Genomic DNA, 20618 nt, shown 5'->3' with positions numbered 1-20618 from the left:
GTCTAAATGATTACAGTGGCCTCCTAATCGGGCTCCTTGCCTCAAGTCTCCCCCCTGCTCCAGTTCATCCCGCACGCAGCTGCCAAAGTGTTTTTCCTTAAATTGAGATATGAACATCTCACTTCTGCTCAGTGATCTCCAGTAGCTTTCTATTGCCTCTAGTATTTAAAACTCTGGCCCCAGCGTTCTTTTTTCAGTCTCATAATTCACACACCATTCCCTAGAATGTACTCCCTTCTCACCTTCACTTCTTAGAATTACTTACTTCCCTCAGGATTCTTTCTCAAGTGGCAAATATTATATGAAGGCTTTCCTGGTCTGCACCTGCCCCCACGCCCAGGTGCTAGTGTCCTCCCTCCTTTAAGTATATAGTCTGTACAATATATACTTAGAAGTATATATATATATACTTATATACTCTCCTCATAGAGTATAAGTATATCCTCTCCTTGAGAATAAGGATTATTTAATTTTTCCCTTTGACTCTCCACAACCTAGTACTTACTATACCTGGAACATAGGAGGTGCTTAATAAGCCCTTATTGATTGAGCTCTTAATTTCTTAGCTCCTTATGTCAGCCCCAGTTACCTGGAAGATAGCTTCTTCTCAAGAAGTTTACATTTTAATAGGGAGAGATGAGGCGCAGAAACAACTATTACCTTTCTAACAATCTTTAAGCTAATGTTCAATTAGCCAAATGGCTACTAAGGAATGATAGAGGGGAAAGAGGAAGGTTCCTTGGGAGAACACTGTCTAGTCTGTGTCTTAGGGTTGTTTTGTTTCGGTTGATGCTGTAAGTGTTTTCATTTCCATGGGTAATCCACAGGTTGGTGCCTGGTCAGTAGTTGTATTCTATAGAATGCCCCAGTCTGGTCTTTTTCACAGCTTAGAAGAGGAGATTTTTCTTGTTTACTAAACCTGCTTTGAATGCCACAGTGATTACCGTTCTTTTCAAAGGGCCCTCCCTTGGCTGGTTTAAGACAGTCTTAGCATTGGAAAGCTGTTTTAACTGGAGGGCATTCTCAGGCACACACTGTTCCCTGCAAGAAAAAAAAAGTATTGAAAAAATGACACCTGGTGTGTATTTGCAGCTTCTAACATTTGAGGATCTTGGAGTGTTAGAGAGACATTCATTAATCTATCCTGTGCCCCTACCGAGAGCAGTTTTAATCAGACAGGGTTGCAGTTGGCCCCACTACTTTCCAAATTACGTGTTTTCCCCACTTTGGTGCAACATTCTTGGCATTTCTCATAGCTTTGCTGATGAACAAATGCTTGATGTGTTGTTTAGGAGACTTGACTTGCAAGTCTCCTCATCCCAGTCTCTACCTGCACTAAGGTCAGAGCCATAGGAGACCTCCCTTGCTAAGGTTTTGTGAACTTCTGGGTTTGACCACAGCTACTGTTTTATTTGTCCAAATGTAAAAATGTTCATTTTGATCCCATGTAGTGAATGTGACTTTCCTTCAGGGATCCACCTGGGATATGATTGATAAATGGAACTGTTGAAAAAGCTGCTCAGGAGATTGTACATGACTTTTACTTCAGCCATTTCCCCCATCTTCAAAACAAAGATAATAATTGCACTTCTTTGCTCAAAGGAGTTGATTTTTAGATATTATATAAAATTGAATTTTTTGTTACTTCTAAGTTGAGGTTCCTCTCCCCAAAGAGCTGGTAATGTTCTTCAGGGGAGAGAGGATACATGGATATCCTAGATAACATAATGTATAAATATAATTGCTATAATATATAAATGTATGCTGTAATGTGATTCAGTATATGATGTGGTATGATATAATCATCCTAACTGATATACAATAAGAATTCTGGGGGAGGAGATTAATGAGCATTGGGATGGTCAGAAGGTTTCATTGAAATGGTAGAATCTGAGCTAGTGAATGTTTTTGAGCAGGAGAGATATATGGCAGTCCTTCATGTTTAAGGAAGATTAGCCTATAGCAATGTGCGCAATAGATTTTTGTGAGGTGAGAATATAATCAGGTAGCAAAGCATAGCTGCTGACTTTACTGGTTTGCCTTGGAGAGTTATGAAAGTCAGATTAGTGGAAGGCTGTTCCTCTTTCTCTTCTTCATCCTTTCGTGTAAAAGCCACATTCACCATGTGTGACCTTCTCTAAGGAAGCAGATTCTTTCTGGGAAACGTTCTGCTTTTAGCAGTGCAGTTGGGCTGCTGACTACTTAGTAACTGGATCAGGTTGGAGCCTTCTCTTCTTCCTCACACTCCTTCCTTTCCCACTCCAGCCCCCAAGTTCCCAATGCCCTGATTCTCTCTCCAGGAAAGAAGGCTATTCTTAGATGAAACTCAGATAGAGGAACCCTTCCCTGAAAGACCTGTGGAAGAGGCAAATGGTGGTCGGGACAGATCACTGAGACCCAAGGCTTGTTCACATACAATTAGTTTGCCATCAGGATGGCTCATTCCGCTCCTCGAAAATGAAAAATAGAACCAAATAAAAGAAACCAAGTAAAAAAGGGGATTTTTCCAAACTTGCTCATGGGTCAGAATCACTTGTCATTTGGACATAACCAGGAAGTAGGATACTTGAAAGTTAAAAGAAACAAATATAATCGCTTTGGACTGTCATATAAATTGCGCCAAATAGGATATTAGGGTAGCTCTTTCCTGTGGATGATTTATAGGGCTGTTGTTTTCAATGGTGATGAGCTTAGCTTGTGGGTAGTTTGGCTGGAACTTTTTAACTGAAGGCTGTAATAGAGCATTTTAATAGCATTCTTTCAGATTACAGAAACCTCTGTTAAGGAAAAAACCCAATTATCAATATTATCTACTTATTATTTTTCTTACAATTCATTTTTAGAAGAATAACCTTATAAATAAGAAACAAATTCTTAATAAGGATTAAGTAAAGAAAACATTTCTAGAATATTCTCTGGTATGAGAATGAATTCAGCCCAATCTCAATTCTTGCTCATTTTTTATTATTATTACTTATATGACTTTGGGCAAGTCACTTAACTGCTTAAGGTCTCAGTTTCCTTATCTGTAACATGAGGCAGTTGGACTGGGTGGTCTAAAGACTTTTTATCTCTAAAATCTTATGATCCAATGAACGCCATCCTTTTTCTCTCATTTATTTTGCCAAGGCTAATGTTGCTAATTCAATGGCTAACAGAGTTAAGAAAGCTTCAGGATATAAAATAATAATAATAATGTAACGTTTTTAATGTTCTTCTAACACTTTAGATACATTATCCCTATGCAGATGCCTAGAGGCAATTTAGATTGCTCAGTGGATAATAAATGATGTGCCTAGCCTCAGGAAGACCTGAATTTAAATGTGCCCTCAGACACTTACTGGCTCTGTGATCCTAGACAAGTCACCTAACTGCTGTTTGCCTCAGTTTCCTTGACTGTAAATGGTTAATAATAGCTACTACTACTGCTGCTGCTGCTGCTGCTGCTGCTGCTGCTGCTGATGATGATGATAAAAAGCTCCTTCTTCCTTCCCTCCCTCCTTTCCTTCCTTCCTTCCTTCCCTCCCTCCCTTTATATCCAAGCTCATTTTCTCCCCTGAACATTCGGTTCTGGATCACCAGTTGCCTACTGGACATTTCATACTGTATGGCCAGTGACATCTTAAACTCAGCAAGTCCAAAACAGAACTCGTTCTCTTTCCCCTTACACACTTCTTCCAGATGTTTCTGTTTCTGCCTAGGGTACCACCATCCTTCCAGTCTCTGTGATTCATAGCCTCTGCAGTAACTGTCCTGGACTGCTCACTCTCCCGTGCCCTATCTAGCCAGTCACCAGCCAAATGTGGAGGCTTCTTCTTCCTCATCTTTCATCTCTGATGCCTCTTCTCCACTCACCCAGCTACTACCCTGGTTAGTTCAGGCCCTCCTCACCTCTCCCCTACATGCTTACAACAGCCTACTAATTGGTCTCCCTGCCTCAGGTCTCTCCCTGCACACTGCTGCCAAAGACATGTAAGTCCTCTCCCTACTTAGTCAACTCTAGTGGCTCCTTATTGCCTGCGGGGTAAAATAGAAATCCTTTTGTTTCACTTTTAAACCCTTAAATGATTTGGCCCCAACCTGCCTTGTTGGCATCTTTGGCTGTTATTTCTCCTTCCTTTTAATTTTTTTTTCCAAATTGTCCACTCTTTTTGGGGGATGGGGGGTGACGGAATGAGGGTTAAGTGACTTGCCCAGGGTCACACAGCTAGTAAGTGTCAAGTGTCTGAGTCCGGATTTGCACTCAGGTCCTCCTGAATCCAGGGCTGGTGCTCTATCCACTGCGCCACCTAGCTGCCCCTTCTCCTTCACTTTATGATCCAGACAAACCAGCCTTGACTCTTCCTCATATTTTTGACAGTCCATCTCCCCACTCCATGACTTTGTCCTAGCTGTGTCGCATGCCTGGAATACATTTCTTCCTTACCTCTACTTCAGAAAGTCTCTCTTTTCCTTTAAAATACAGTTCTGCATGAAGCTTTTCCCTATTCCCCCAGTTGTTAGTGCCGTCTTTCGCAGACTACTTTGTATTTGACTATTCTGTCTATATTCGTGTTTACTAATTTTGTATTTATAGCTACCTATAACTATATATATAGCTAACTATATAACAAATTGATATATTATATTTATATTTTTTTATATGCACTTGTCTCCTCCATTAAAGTAGGAGACTATTTTATTCTGCCTTCTTATAACCCCAGCACTCAGCACAGTTTCAGAAACATAGTAGTCAGTTAACATTTATTAGGAACTTAGTATTTGTCAGGCACTGTGCTAAATGCTAGGGATACAAAGAAAGGGAAAGGGAAAGGGAAAGCCCCTATTTGAATGACCCAGAAAGAAAATTTAGGATTTGAACCCTCGATAAAGGCCTCATGGCAGAATAGAAATAATGAGACTTGGAGCTCTGAAAAGTGTGGGTTTGGCTCTTGCCTCTGGCACCTACTAGTTTGTCACCAAGGGCAAGTCATTGCTTCTCAGTGCCTCAGTTTCCTTATTGGTAAAATGGGGACCATAGCACCCAATAATAGTATAGAGAGATACTAGTAGATAATAATAGTATCAGCTTTGCAGGGTTAATGTGAGGATCAAATGAACTCACATAGGAAAAGCGTTTGACACAAAAAGGTCATGTAAATGTCAGACATACTTCTTCCTTGCCTCTCCTTTAGTCGTTCAGCTGGAAGTCACATAATAGATGCTTAATAAATATCTGTTGAGTTAAATTGAATTTATTGAAGTAGCAAAGGAGTTTAGGATAAATCACAGCCGTTTGGTAACAAAAAGAGTCCTTTCAACAAAGATCTGAGGTCTTTGAGGGAAATGTTGGGAAGCAGCCTGAGACTACAAGTTTATTTATCTTTACCTCTGCCCATTTGCAAGGCTGGAGAATTTAGGGTCATCTAAAAAAGAACCTTTCTTTCTGACCTTCACTTTAGTGTGGGGGTTGGGTTGAGTTCATATGAGAGAAATTATTCTACTATTAATTGAAATAGTCTGGACTAACAGCACAGACCACTTAGATTGGTTTGACACTCTTTATTTGGGAAGATAATAATGAGTTATTCATTTGGCTGTCTCTGTAGATTAGCACAATCTAGCTTATCTAGGCATTAGTCACACTTGTTAATGATTGACTTACAGTTAGCAGAGCCAAAATAATGACCTCAAAGACCCCAAAGTGAAGTATCAGCCTAGTCTGTTGTGGACCCAATTTTCCCAAAATGACCTCTACTAAAAGAAGTACTTTAGGCTGCAAAAACTTGATATCCTGGCCTTTAAATGGTTGTCTTCCATCTAGGTTTGCTATGGGAGATGTGGAGAGAAGGGTGGGTAGACTAGACAATGCTCCAGGTCTCTCCTCATCCCTTGGTTTGGTGATTATCTTCTGAGCACCACACTTCTCCTCCCACCTCTCCTTCATCTCTCTCTTTCACAATCTTCATGCTCCAGCCAAACTGGTCTCCTTTTTGTTCTTTGAGCTCCTGTCTCTTGCCTTCATGCCTTTGCATAGCCTGTCCTGCAAGCCTGGAATACAACCATTCTCACCTCCACCTTTCAACAATGTTCATTTCCCTCAAGGCTTAACTCAGGTGCTGCCTCTTTCAGAAAGCCTTTCCGTAGTTCATTCTCCTTCCTCAGAGCATTCTGGATTTATTTATCTTTGTAAGTGTAGCTATTATGATATAATGGAAAGAAAGCTGGCTCTGTAATCAGCTGCTGGACTGGTGATCAGCTGAGTGAAAACACGTGTAGCCAGACGCAGACTGGACCATGCTTCAGCCTGCTGCTGGGCAACCCTTCACCCTCTCCTCCTTTCTTCCTTTTCCTCGGGACATAGGAATCAAATGGAAAGGGCATGTCAGGTGACCCACTATCCTTTGCAACTGCTTAGCCCAAACTCCCTTCTCTCACCACTACCCTTCCTCCATCTGTACCTGTTGTTTCCCCCCATTAGAATGTCAGAGCAAGGACCTTGACTTTTTTCATTTGTATCACTAAGGTTTAGCATCATGCCTGGCACAGAGAAAGTGTAAAATAAATGTTTTCTCATTATGCAGGAGAAACTTGGATTCAAATCCTACTTTACTAGCTATGTGACCATGTCAAATCACTTAACTGCTCTAAATGTCAGTTACTTTATCTGTAAAATGGGAGAAATGATACCTGGAGGACCCACCACTCGGAAAGATCAAATCAAGGAAAGTGTTTTACACATTGGTAAAGCATGATGCCACTCCCAGCTTTAAGCTTCCCCACAAGAGATACCATATTTCCTCTTATAAACCTCTTCTTCAAAGATGATTTCAGAAGGACTTATTTTGTATTCTGGCATTTTAAAATATTAGCAAGGTATTTCAAACATTTGAACAATGTCTGGCGCGGAGTGTGAGAGGAAGTGAGATGGAGCCCAGCCTGTAATAGGGCCTCTCAGGTGACTGTTTTCATCTCTAGTTTAATCTACATTCTCTCTCTCCCCTTCCCCTCCCCCTCTTCTGTCTCATCCATTGGTACTGAAAGACATATCATTCATCTGAAATGGAAAAGACTTTGTAAAACTGAAGAACTTGTCACCAGAAATAAAATGAACATGACATTTACCCCCCTTTAAGTGTTCAGTTTTCTTTCAAGTTTCTGGTTTCTGTATTTCAGGATGTGATGTTCAGGGTTGGATGTTTAAATCTAAAGGAAGGGGGTGAAGCACTTACATGGTTTTAGTAACAGTGTTCATGGTCAAAACTGATCATCACAATTATTAGTATTGCTCATCATCTCCAATCTACTTGCAACCAAAGGCTTTCAAAATAGAGAGACCTAGCCAAAGAGACAAGGATCACGTGAGAGCAGAATGAGGGGCAGAGAGCAGAAAGAGGCATCCCTCTTGTCCTGTCTGCTTCTAGAGTTGTACCAAGGATGTGTTTCGTAAGACCATGGAGGGTGATTTCACATCCTGATCCTTTTATTCACAAAAAGCCTTCACTTTCTCTATTGATGCTAAAGCCCTCCGAACAGTAGTTGTACAAGAACAAGAGTAGAATAGTGTCTTGTCCCAGGACCATTTCCATCTGAACTCCATCAAAATAACTCCATTTGTTTTCTCCCCTGTGCAGCTTGGGTCTGACAGCATTCCTGTAAGACAGGGAAGGGAAATGGTTCTCTCTTTAGTGATGAAGAAACTGATGCTTCAGTGGGGTTGGTGGTACAGGGCTGCACAGCTGGCCTGTGTCATCGGGACTTGTGAGAATTGGAATGACACCCCCTGCTGGGAGAGATATTGCAGGGAAGCTCTGCCATGAGGAGAAAGCATGTGACTTGGAAACCATGTGACTTAGGCATCCAGAAGTTGCCCAGCGTCCAGAAGTTACATCTATAGAACCACCCGTGGGACCTGTCCATCAGAGCTACTAACCAATTAGTTTGGAGCTGTGTGTATGGGTGTGGGTGGGTGGGTGTGGACAGTCCTATTTCTGGTTTCACAAGGGGAATTAGAAGAGGGGTCTTTTGGGTTCCTGACCTCAACTTGGCAGGTCAGATGCTGGGGTCTATTAGATAGTTAGAGGAAGTTTGCCTTTTACCTCTCTCTTTCTCCTCACCAACTTCTGATGCACTTTAATAAATACTTAAAAGTCTAAACTCTTGCTAAAGCTTCTAATTTAAGGTGACCACTCATTCGATTTTAGACATCATAGCTAGAATTTTAGGCCCCTTACAGACTAGAACCCAGAGATCCTCATTGTACTTTCTTAGGATCAAAGGCATTTTTTCCAGTGCATTAGCTGGTTAAACCAGGAAATGGGAAAGCCTCAATGAGTGGTGATGTCATGGCTTAATTAATTAATCCTGTTTAGTATCAATTTGTTAATAAGCCTACTACATGCAAAGCATTGCTTCTTTGCAGAGGAGATCAAGAACTAGATGCCCTCAGTGGTAGGGATCATATAGGGTAATATATTAAGAGCTGGATGGTACCTGAGAGGACCAACTCCCCCATTTCACAGATGAGGAAACTGAGGCTCCCAGGAGGTTATCTGACTCACTAACTTGCTTAAATCACATGGGGAGTAAGGAGCAGAAGCAGAATTTAAACCTACTTCCTCTAGTTCAAAATCTAGCATTTTTTTTACCCTCACTTTTTACTAGTTCATTTTTGCAAGTTAATGGAAAGTAAGTTATGTGGACAGGTAAAATCACAGGGAAGAGGGGATGGAGAGATGATGTTTCCTAGAGGGAATCAAGGAAGACTTGGACCAAGTAGCATGTGATGGAAAGGCTCTCTTTCCAATATCAGAGGTAAGAGGCCAGCCCAGTTCTCTCTTTGCTGCTAGTCCAGCCTTCTTTCTACTCCTCCATGTTGGATTCAACATTTATACAAATAAATAAATGCAGAACAAATTGAAGAAAGAGGAAATAATAGGGGAATGAGGAAATGCTTCCTGTAGTATGGTCAGTTCATTGGTCACCTTAGGTTGACCCTGAATCCACCAGTGTGTATACATTATGTGTGTGCTTTAAGCCTTTTGCCTTGAAGCAAACTCTCTAAAAATAAACAATTACCTTTCAGTTAAGAAAGAAAGAAAGAAAGAAAGAGAAAAGAAAAGAAAACCTTATAATGTAGATCCTCAAACTTCTGTTTCCAGATGAATCAGAAACAACTGAGTTCATAAGTGGGTCAGTCACAATGCAGCCAGAGCCTGCCAAGTTAGCAGGCGTGTGTCCTGGCTGAGTTAAGACACCAGGACAGTCTGGAGGTCCAACTTGGTTGCATGTATTTAGACCTTGTGTGCTGAGATAACTCGGGGTGGCTTTGGATAACTTTGTTTCTTAACTGCAAAGGAGTGTCTGCCGCCTGATAAGTGTTTATCCATGAAATAGCTACATGGTTTATGTCTTATGGTAGAAAGGTTTTTAGATTTCCTCAGGCAAGAGAAACAACAAGGTCATTGTCTTGGTTACCTCCCTGGAGTCAAACACCAGTTCAGGCTGGCTTCCATCTTTCCTTCTTTCCTTCCTTCCTTCCTTCCTTCTTTCCTTCCTTCCTTCCTTCTTTCCTTCCTTCCTTCCTTCCTTCCTTCCTTCCTTCCTTCCTTCCTTCCTTCCTTCCTTCCTTCCTTCCTTCCTTCCTTCCCTCCCTCCCTCCCTCCCTCCCTCCCTCCCTCCCTCCCTCCCTCCCTCCCTCCCTCCCTCCCTCCCTCCCTCCCTCCTTCCTTCCTTCCTTCCTTCCTTCCTTCCTTCCTTCCTTCCTTCCTTCCTTTTTTTAAAAGAAAAAATAATCTTGATTTAGTCCTGATCCCCTTTATGGATTTTTTTTCTCCCCTTCCTTGCCGCCTGCTGTAAACCCTTAATTTCATCCACCCATATGTTGTGGCTGCAGTAATTTAAGGAACAAAACAACAAAAAACCCCACCCCCTCCAGGGGTCAGAGGTCTGCCTTGGCAGAATGACCCACTTGCCAAATTAATTGGCCTCCCTTAGTGTGAATAATCAAGAGATACATGTGTGGCACTCTGATGATGAAACTCCCAGTCTTCTTTGGATCACTTTACTTGCTCCTCTCAGCAGGCAGGGGGATTGTGGTCCTTCCCTGATGACTGTGAGACACAAAAGAAGCTTGTCTCAAACCAGACTTGTCTGGAGCATTGTCCCCAGCTTTCATCCACCCGTCCCCTTTACCTGTCTCGTACTCTCATTCGCCACACCCTGTTGGTTCTACTTCTGCAGCATTTCTCACCTCCATGCCTTTCAGTCTACCAATTCACCTTCAGTCTTATGATAGTGTTCTGTCAAGTGCCCCCTACTAGTCTTTCCATATCTGCCAGAGGAATCTTCAGCCAATCAATGGTTAAGTACCTGCTCTGTACTTGCAAGTACTGTGTTAGGTGATGAGGTTACAGATCCAGGAGTGAGGCAGCTCCTTCCTCTGGAGTTTCTCTTCTACAATGTTGTCTTCTTAAAAGTCACTTTCCTATTCTAAATCTTGCCCTCGGGTCCTATAGGGTGAATTATAACCTCCTTAGCCTCTGCAGCCTAGCCTGCCTGCCTACCTTTACTGCCTCATTTTACAGGGCTGTGTTCTGGCCAGGGTGGACTGATGCTGTTTTGTGTGTTGCTGGGCTCGTGCTGTACTCCCGTGCACTCACACAGGCTGTCCTCCTGTCTCCCACCCAGCTTTGCCCATTTTTCAATTTCAATTCAGCAAACATTTACCGAGTGCCTGCTTTGTGACAGGCCCTTTGCCAAGAGCTGAGGATACAAAAAGATGCAAAAGCCCCGCCCTCAAGGAGCTTACTGTCTAATGAGGGAGACGGCATGACAACAAATCTATACAAAGCTAGTTATGTATAAGATGAATAGAAGATAGAAGATGATGAACAGAGGGAAAGCACTGGGATTTAGAGGGATATGGAGGAAGGCTCCCTATAGAAGGTGAGATTGTCATTGGGAATTAAAGGAAGCCAGAGAGATCAGTAGTTGGAGTGGAGGAGGGAGAGCATTCCAGGCATGAGGGGTGGGGGCAGCAGCCAAAGAGAGTGCCCAGAGCTGAAAGAGATTGGGGGGGGGGGGTTAAACTCTTTTCTTCCTTCCAGGCCCAGATCAAGTTTCTGCTTCTTCCTGGATTTTGTCACTTTCACTGAAGTGGTCATTGGCTCCTTTCATTTTCTTAGGATACTTTTTCAAGTTCTCTCTTCCTTGGCATTTATAAATTCTCTTTGTATCATGCTTATTTGTAGATGGGTCATCTCACAACCCTCGCCCCTGCCCCAGACTCTCATTTTTCATCTTTATATCCGTATTACCTTGTAAATATTTAATGAATACTACTTGAATTCTGCAAATAGAATTTTGTTCATTAACTTTTGTGTTTTTGTCATTGCCATAGAGTCAAAGAACTTTGAAGCAATAATGGACCTCAAAGAGCATTTAGTTCTGTTTCCTCCATCTAAAGTGGAGGAAACTGAGACATAGGGACAGGAAAAGTCACATGGCTACTGAGTGATAGAGAATACCATGAGAAGAAGAGCTCATCTCTCCTGGCCACTTTGAAGGATTTGGGCCCCTTCACCATGCAGAGGACTCTGATGGCCTCTGAGGCCAAGTAATTGAGAAAGGGCTTTGTTTTGTTTTGTTTTTTTTAATCACCATAATATCTCAGGGTGTTACTGGGCATCAGAGTTTGAAATAGCCTGTGAAGTAGGTACCTAGTGCACATATAATTATTCTCATTTTGCTCATGATGTTAAATAAGCTAAATAGGTGACGTGACCTGCCACATAGCAGGCTGTAATTGGGATTCAGATCCAGACCTCCTATTTCGCATCTAGTATTCCTTCCACTGCAGCATAGTCTGAGCAGGATTAAGCCCTACATTTTGCATTTAAAGAAATCATCACCTTATGAAATGAACCCTGCAACACTGATTTTAAGAAACCTCTGATCCCTGAGTAATGTCTGTCAACCTGATAATAAGCACAATAGTGAGCTCTGTTTTCAAATACAGCATTGCCTAAAAATATTTAGCTTGTTCGGACCCATCCAAGGAAAGCTGAACAGAATCAGAATTGTATTCCATGCTGAATTTTGCACCTTTGTAACCAGCAACCCAGAGGAAAGTAAGAATGCTTCTTTATGTTGCCTAGAGCATTCCCTTTTGTTGTTATAAGCCATCCTGCCTAGTGGCCAGGAAAGATACTGTCACCAGAAATTATGGTGTGGAGGAAAGATATTAAGGAGGAAATTCCCATTAAGTAACTGTGAAAGAAGAACCAAGAAGAAATTCAAACCCCAGCCCCAGTTACTCAGCAATTACCATTTGCAACCCATGCTAACTGAAGAAAGCCGATATGATAGAACAGAGGGTCACAGTGTGAATTTTTTTTTCTTGCTCCATTCCAATATCAACTTGAATTTCAGTTTTATAAGATCAACCATTCAGAGCCGGGCCTAAATCTTGGCTAATTTGCAATGTCTCCATTTGTATTGACAATAGGATTATTTTTGGAAGGTGGGGTGTTGACACACAGTATGTGTTGTTGGTTATGCAGTAGAATTGGCATCTTGAAGAACTGTTGAGAATGCTCCTCTCCACCCCCCCCCAAAAGAAAAAATATGACTTTATAAAAATTAATTACTTTGGGCTGAGTCCAGATCTCAGAAGTGTGGCGTGTGCTTGAGCTGCCTTGGTGGGGGGTCAGGGGTAGGAGGAGACCATCATTATCTTCACAAGTGTAGCGGGCAGCTTTTCCGAAGGACATTCTGTTCTGAGCAAATTTTAATCTTCACCCAAGCAACATTTACTTGTTTCCTGTCAGTATTTTGTGACAAAAATGTGCTACAAAATTAGCTAAATGGAATTAGGTTTCTGCAAATGTTAGCCTCATGCTTTGTATCTTGCACAGAGAGTGTTAGTAACAGACAGGGCTATGGCACTTTGCACAATGTTCTCACCAACATGTTAAATAAATAGCCAGTTGTTCTGTCCCTTCCAGTAAAGCACATGGAGTACATTTCTGCTTCCCTTATCTCAGCATTGTGGTTACCCTTTTTCTTTCCAATAGGAGAGGTGAACACTTGTGAAGAGGATCTAGAGCGGGGAGCCTGGATCATTATGTTCTTCTCTAGTTGTCTCTAGGTAATGTGCTCAAATGGAAAGAGCCCCAGATGGGCTGGAAGTCAAACCTTAGTGCAGACTGGCTGGCTGCCTCTGGGCAAGTCGTCATCTTTGTCTTCCTTGTTGGTCCTTTGTTCTGGAAGAGGACCATGGCATGGGGGTGATGTCATGACTTGCATTTAATTGTATTTAAGTGAGGGAGGGCTCTACAAACTCACCAACATCACTCTCTCCTGCAGAGCCACAGAACTACTCAAGCCCTACATTTCCTTTTTTGGAAATAGGAATGATCATTTATGACCTGCCTACCTTAAAGGGCTGTTGTGAGAATCCAATGAGGGCATGGACCGGATGCGATAGTGCTGTGTACTTTGCAAACCATCATCCAAGTGTCAGTTTTAATTGGTGTCAGATTTGCCCAAGTTCACACTTAGAGTTAGTAGCAATAAAACTTTTAAACTACTCTGACTCCATCAGTGTAGAGAACTCCTGGTAAGGAACTAAGTTGCCTAGGACACTAAGACATACAGTGATTGGCCCAGTCAATTTGTGTCAGAGATTAGACTCAATCCAGGTCTTCTTAACTCTGAGACCATCTCTACATTACTAATTACACTGCTCTACAATATCATTATTATTATTATTCTCAATGTTTTTTTGGTGTCTTCCTATATCATAGCTATGTCCCAGGGACTACAATGATTTGCTTCACATGTATCTGAATCTTTGCTTCAAAATTCTGTTTTCTCTTTTGTTAAGTTCAGTGTTACTTGGGAATTATTTGGTCTCTTGAGGAAATTCTCAAAGGAAACTTAATTTCATTTAGCTTTCATTTTTAAAACATGCATTAAACATCGCATTTGGAAATAAAAAGTTTCACCAAGTCAAGCACCCATAATTAGAGGCCTTGCCCCAGGAATGTGAGCAATCAGCCACCATGATTTGGTTTTGGTTTTGCCTCTGATCAGAGTAAAAGGTTAAGTCACAATTTCACATCTTTTACAACACCAGAGAGGGTCAGTACCTTATGTTGTACTGATTGCTGTGAACATTGATCACAGCCCTCCTTAACCTCTGGAATACATCGGTACTAGGGGGAGAAAAAGAATGACTTTGCTCAGGCAACAGAGACCCTCTTTCCCTCCAGCTTGACCTGATATCCCTGGGGGACAGCAGCCACAGCACTTCTGCAGGATTCTTGTGTCAGACTTCAATGTGACTGGGAGGGAGGCTCCATCGTATGGGGAGAGCATTCTGAAACTGCTTTGGCATTTGGTCCTCCCTCCCCATATAACCTTAGACAGCTTGGCACTGGAGAACTTGGTCATTTTGCCCTTGTTATGTTCCATTTATAAGAGAACTGCCTCACACACAAAATCTCCAATGCCTTTATCTCAGGAAATTTTCAACTTCATAAAAAGTCAGATTGCCAAGGGATTTGAAACCTGGGCTCTATCCAGTCGTAGTCATGGCTACCAAGTTTCCTGGATGGTGGTATATATGAGAGCCTATACTTTTAGTGAGCAGAGACTTTGGTGATGAGCTCATGTAATTGTCTGTTCGGTTTTGATCTTTATCACAGAAATTAGGTCACTGTAAGCCCCAATCAGGTTGCATCAGCATTTTTTTTTAATTAGTCCAGAAATGAGAGCTCAGATGGAGGTTCTTGAAAAAGTTAGCTCTAAAAGTTAGCTATTACTCCTCTTCTTACCAGAAGTAAGGTACCCTAGCAGAATTTGATGGGATTTTAGCAGTCATAAAGATAGAGAATTCTTATTAGGTCATCTTGTTCATCCCCCAGGGGCCAATGCAAAGCCTTGTGCTTTAAGTATCTCAAAGTCTTTTACTAAGGAGTGAGTTCAGTGTTGGTGGTGTCATGTCTGTCGCTAGAGTACAAGTTAGCCATGAAGCTTTTGGCATCTGCTCACATGAAAGCTTTGGACCTGAAACCTGTTTTAGGGAAATGGGGAGTGTGGGGTGTGGAGATGTTTTAGGCAAAGTGCCCAGATTATCTCCCATACTACTTTAAAAAAATTTTTTTGAAGAAAGAAAAAAAAAATGTGTTATGGGATTCTTAACTTCATTCTACTCAGTTGTTGGAAATAGGCAAAAGGGACTTAGCTCAGTAGCTTATTCAAAGAACAGTAGCTGGAATAGTAAGTTTGAGAAAATATGGAAGGACCAGAAAAGTCTGAGAAAAGATAATTTTTCACTACTCATCCCTCTCAGGTTGGAGAAGGCTCAGGGAGGATGTTTTAAGACAGCAACAACAACAACAAACAATAGCTAACATTTATATAGCACTTACTGTGTGCCAGGCATTGTGTAATATTTTATAGTATTATCTCATTTGATCCTCAAAATGACCCTATGAGGTAGGTACTATTATTATCCCCATTTTACAGTTGAGGAAACTGAGGCAGCTGAGGAAGAGATGATGAGATTGAACTTAAGGTGGTAGCCTGGTGAATGGAGAACAAGGGATATAAGTATTGGAGTGATAGAGTCAATAGAACTTAGCACCCGATTGTACTTGAAGGCTATGGTAGCAGGAATACTGAGGAAGACTCCAAAGTGTCTAACCTGGCTGACTGGGAGGGTGGTGATAACCCTCAAGAGAAATAGGAAATGAAAAAGACGGAGGATTTAGGAGAAAGATAATGAGCAACAACAAAAACAGAAACCAGGTATCGAAATGAGTAGGAGGACAACCAGGAGAAAGAAGTGGTACGACAACCCCAAGAGAAGAGGGGACCTAGGAGGAGAGCAAGTCAGTGGTACCGATGACTACAGAGAAATCAAGAAGTACAAGGACAGAGAAGAGACCAGTTAATGGGTCTTTGTAACTATGGAGAGAATAGGTTCAGTTGAGTGATAAGGATGCAAACCAGATAGCAAGTGGTTGAAAAGTGAGGATAAGGGAGGAAATGGAGGCAACATCTGGCTTTTTTTTTTTTGAGAGCCTGTAAAAAAGAGGATTTATAGTAGGTCAAGTGAATGAAGATGAGGAAAATGTGAACATTTTTCTAGGCAGTGCTAAACAGGTAGACAGAGGTTAAAAATGGGGAAGAGGGGTGAGCTTCTAGAGGAGATGGGAGGGGCACACGGAGAGAGGTTGGCATTTGTAGGATGTCCCACCTCTTCCTTGGGGAAGCTAGAGTGTTTCCCTGCTAGGAAAGTAACTTTATCTACTTTTGGTCCTAGATGCTTCCTTCTGAGTATACAGTAAAAATATCTCAGAGGAATTTCTCTGAAGCATTGCAGTTCTTACTGCACCGGAATATGGGTAAATAATCCTTTGATAATGCCCTCGAGCATTATGATCTAAACTGGTTTTTTGACACCCTAAACTGCCTTCTGGTCTCTTGAGTGTCGTCATAAAGTTAAAATAAGAAAAGCAAAATCCCACCCCAATGGCATGAAAATTCAATATTTATAAATACAAATGAATGCTTTTGAGTTTTTAAAAATAGAAGAATTGTGATAGTAAAAAGCAGACACAGTGCTAGGAGAGGCCAGCTTCAGAAAGGTAGATTGCCCTTGGTCTAAGTCTTGATGCCAACTAAAAAGCCTTGCTGTCCCCTTCAGGCCAGATTTTGGTCTAGTGAAAGGTGGCATAGACATGCTCATCAGTTTTTCCTGTACTTTGCCCAGTTTGCCCAGAATTCACCTGTTATCATATTCAAGAATTTTCATGACTGTTTTCAGTGCAGGATTTCTGAAGAGTCATATTGCCAACCAGAATTAAAGTTTTCTTCTCATCCCAACCCCCACCCTACTACCCCAACACACACACACACACACACACACACACACACACACACACACACAGTTGAATATTTGCCTTAGAGCTTTCCACTGAGCTTTGTATCTAAGTAACATTCCTGTGAGTTTTTTTGAAGGTTAGTCTTGGGTCATTGGCACTTAACCACTTGTTTTGGTAGATCCTTCAGGAGAAGGTTAATTATACATTTAGTATCTCTCTTTTTATGCTTGAATGATGGTGACAAGTACCCTGTGGTCTATTAACTGTCACCTTAAACCTTTTAAGATTGCCCCATGACAAAACATAGGTTTATGTTCTTTTATCCTGCCTTGACGGATGCAGAAGTGTCTATATGTTGTAAAAGGGTACCTGAATATATAAAATTTCCTCGTGATTTGTGGTGGAGGATCTTATTTCATACTTGGTTGGTTCAGTTCTTTCTCTCCACAGTGACCTACCTCATTAACTACCATGTGTACCTCAGTTTCCACGTAGATGAAAGGTAAATACTAGGATTGGTGCTATTTGGGAAGTTAGTTTTTTGGTCTGACTTGGGAGATTTTGAACACAGTATAGTATACACCAAGATCCTCTAATGAACCCATTGAGTGAGCAACATTTAATGAATGTTATATGGAAGCAATGAACAGTACCCATGAAATAATTTTTAATTCAAAATGGATTTCCACCTTTCCACTGTGTTTGACTCATTGCAGTTTGCTGGGACTTTATCAGATGGCTTAGGGAAGACCATGGACAATCGCCACCAAACAGAGCGAGAGTATATTCGATACCATGCAGCGACGAGTGGGGAACATCTTGTGGCTGGCATCCATGGCCTGGCTCACGGTAAGGAAGAAAGCTCAGGCAACAGCCTGATGATTGTTTTGCCATACTTCTGTGATGGAAAAAACCAAACTGCTCTTATTGAAGTTCTTGAGTCCTGTCTAGCATAGAAAAGAGAAAGTCTGTTAGAAGTCTTGATTCAGTATCTTGATATATCCTCAGGGCTTCTTAAACTTTTTCCACTCAGGACCCCTTTTCACGTGAGAAATGTTTATGCAACCCTGGGGTATATAGGTATATAAAATAGGTATACAAAGCAAATATTTTACTGTCAGATTTTTCACGATCCCCACATTCAGTTAGACAACCCCACCCACAGTTTAAGAAGCTTTGATATATCTGGCATCTTTTTAAGTCACTTCACTTTTTTCCTTTTTTGAGATGGAAACATGGCTGAGGATGAGAAAGCTCAATTTACTTCCAAGATATGCAAGCCCTTCCTGCCCTTTGGCTGCCACTTCCCAATTTCGTGGAATTTAATAAACTGATCCCCTCTCTCTCCCCTCCAACTTCTCTGGACCCAGCATATTAAGGCAGTGACCTGCTCAAAGTCCCCCAGATAGTAACGCAAAGATCTGCTTCCAAACGGAGGATTCTGACTTGGAATCTAGTGCTCTTTATCTTTACAACCATTTCAAGCGATGTCGTCATTTGGTAGTGAATCTATTCAGATGTTTTGTTTCTAATGCAGTTGTCTTTTGTCACTTCATATTTAGCAATATTCTGCATTTTTAGAAATAATATGATATCATTAGGAAGCATGATAAGTACATTCAATTCTCATTTGTGTTGCTGATGGGTGGGGTGGAGTGAGGAAAGGAGCAGGCAGTGGCATGTATAATTCCCCAGTAATTTCTTTGGGTTTTTAGCATACTGTGTTTAGGAATGCAAGTAGTGCCAAAAGGGTAATTTGCAGCAGATTTACTTTTCTTAATTATGTTTAAAATGATTTTGTGCTCCACAAAGATCAGGAAGTCACCCTGAGAGTGAAGGGAGCCTTCAAGCACGTTAAGTGACAAAGAAAGCCAGGCCAGCATGGTAAATGGGTGAGGGCAATCCATGGAATGATGTTTGGGAATTGAGTCTAGAGTGAGCTTGAGTCTGGCTTAGGATTGAATCCTTCTTTGGTTAACCAAAACAGTCAGTGTGGCACCTTCCTTTGGGAAAACCCAAAGTACCTTCCTTTATATCATAATAATTATAATCATGATGACCACTTATATCGAACTTTGCAGTTTGCATAATGACCCTTAGATAGATAATACATCTGTTATTCTCTCCACTTTACAGAGGAGGAGCTTGAGGATCAGGGAGGGTAAATGAGTTGCTCTTGATCACACAGCTCCCAGATTCCAGCCCAGTGATGTTGTCACTGTGCCATATTAGCCTATCTTTGCAATATTCATGGGAGGTAGAGGAAGATAGGGATTCATCCCAGTATAGTGGATGAGAAACTAATATACTGAGAAAAGAGGGATTTATTAATTATTCGCTTCAATTATAGTATCTTTTAAAACTTTTTGTGAAAAGAATTTTTGTTGTCAGTCATTTTCAGTCATGTCCGACTCTTTGTGACTCCTTTTAGGGCTTTCTTGGCAAAAATATTGGAGTGCTTTGCCATTTCTTTCTCTAGTGCATTTTACAGATGAGGAAACAGGCAAAAAGGACTTGCCCTGGGGTTGAACAGCTAGTGAGGTTTTTTGTTTCGTTTCGTTTTGTTTTGTTTTTTGGTGAGGCAGTTGGGGTTAAGTGACTTGCCCAGGATCACACAGCTAGTAAGTGTCAAGTGTCTGAGGCTGGATTTGAATCCAGGGCTGGTGCTCTATCCACTACACCACCTAGCTCCCCCAGCTAGTGAGTTTTTGAGGCTATATTTGAACTTGGGTCTTCCTGAGTCCAGACCTGGTACTGCCCCACCTAGCTACCCCCTGAAAACAATGCTGAGCAATTATCTTTAGATTATCTAGAATAAACCAGCTTAAATTAAAACAAGAGAGAGTTCAGTTCCACTGAAGAAAGAAATTCATTCAAGATGAAGACAATGGAATAGATTACTGTGGGAAATTTGGGACTTTTAAGTCCTGAAAATCTTCAGTAAGAGAATGGGTACCTACCTAGCTGACTTACATAGTTTTTGCCATTTACCTTCCTGAAAGTGGGATCTTAGGGGCAGCTAGGTGGCGCAGTGGATAAAGTGCCAGCCCTGGATTCAGGAGGACCTGAGTTCAAATCCAGCCTCAGACAATTGACAATTACTAGCTGGGTGACCCTGGGTAAGTCATTTAACCCTCATTGACCCACCAAAAAAAAAAAAAATAAAAGTGGGATCTTCTCTTGATCCCTATTCAGTCTCCAGTTAGATCGTGAAATCAGTGTTAGCATTGATGCCATGTCTCCTGCCTTCTGGTTTAAATCCTTAGACCTTCAGTCTCTCCTTGTGTGCTGGATCCTGTGTATGCCCAGCACTTGCTTGATATGTAGCAAACACTGCTCCCTATAAGCAAGCCTAAGCTTTCCCCATCCTTAACAAACCCTCACTAGATCCTACCATTGCTGTTAGTAACTGTTGTCCTGTCATTCTTTCCTCTCTCAGCCACACTCCTGTATTGAATGCCTCCACTTCTCTTCTTCTCACTCCCTTTTTAACCCCCATCAATCTGACTTCTGACTTCATCACTCAACTCAAACTGCCCCAGAGGTACAGTGGTCTCCTAGTCAGATCTGGCAGCCTCTTGTCGGTCATCACACCTCTTGACTACTCAGAAACATCTGACATTGTTGAGCATCCAGTCCTCCTGAATGTTCTTTCTTCTCTGGCCATTTGTGACACTACTCTCTCCTCTTTATCCTCCTGTATGTCTGACTGTTCCTTCTCGCTCTTCTTTTGCTGGATCTCCA

General features: G+C 41.6%; 1 protein-coding gene across 6 annotated transcripts in view; it reads left to right on the top strand.

Annotated features, from left to right (window-relative positions):
* VPS13D (vacuolar protein sorting 13 homolog D) overlaps window positions 1–20618 on the top strand; it is a 338497-nt gene that overhangs the window by 228644 nt on the left and 89235 nt on the right. For all 6 annotated transcript variants that reach the window (XM_043991354.1, XM_043991352.1, XM_043991351.1 and 3 more), the window contains one exon: window positions 17591–17723. In XM_043991354.1, the coding sequence (XP_043847289.1) occupies window positions 17591–17723 (133 nt within the window). The remainder of the gene's footprint in view (window positions 1–17590; window positions 17724–20618) is intronic.

This window comes from Dromiciops gliroides, chromosome 3 (assembly GCF_019393635.1).
Source record: "Dromiciops gliroides isolate mDroGli1 chromosome 3, mDroGli1.pri, whole genome shotgun sequence".
NCBI lineage: Eukaryota > Metazoa > Chordata > Mammalia > Microbiotheria > Microbiotheriidae > Dromiciops > Dromiciops gliroides.
Note: the sequence above shows the minus strand (reverse complement) of the source record. Positions and strands in the feature narration are given on the sequence as shown.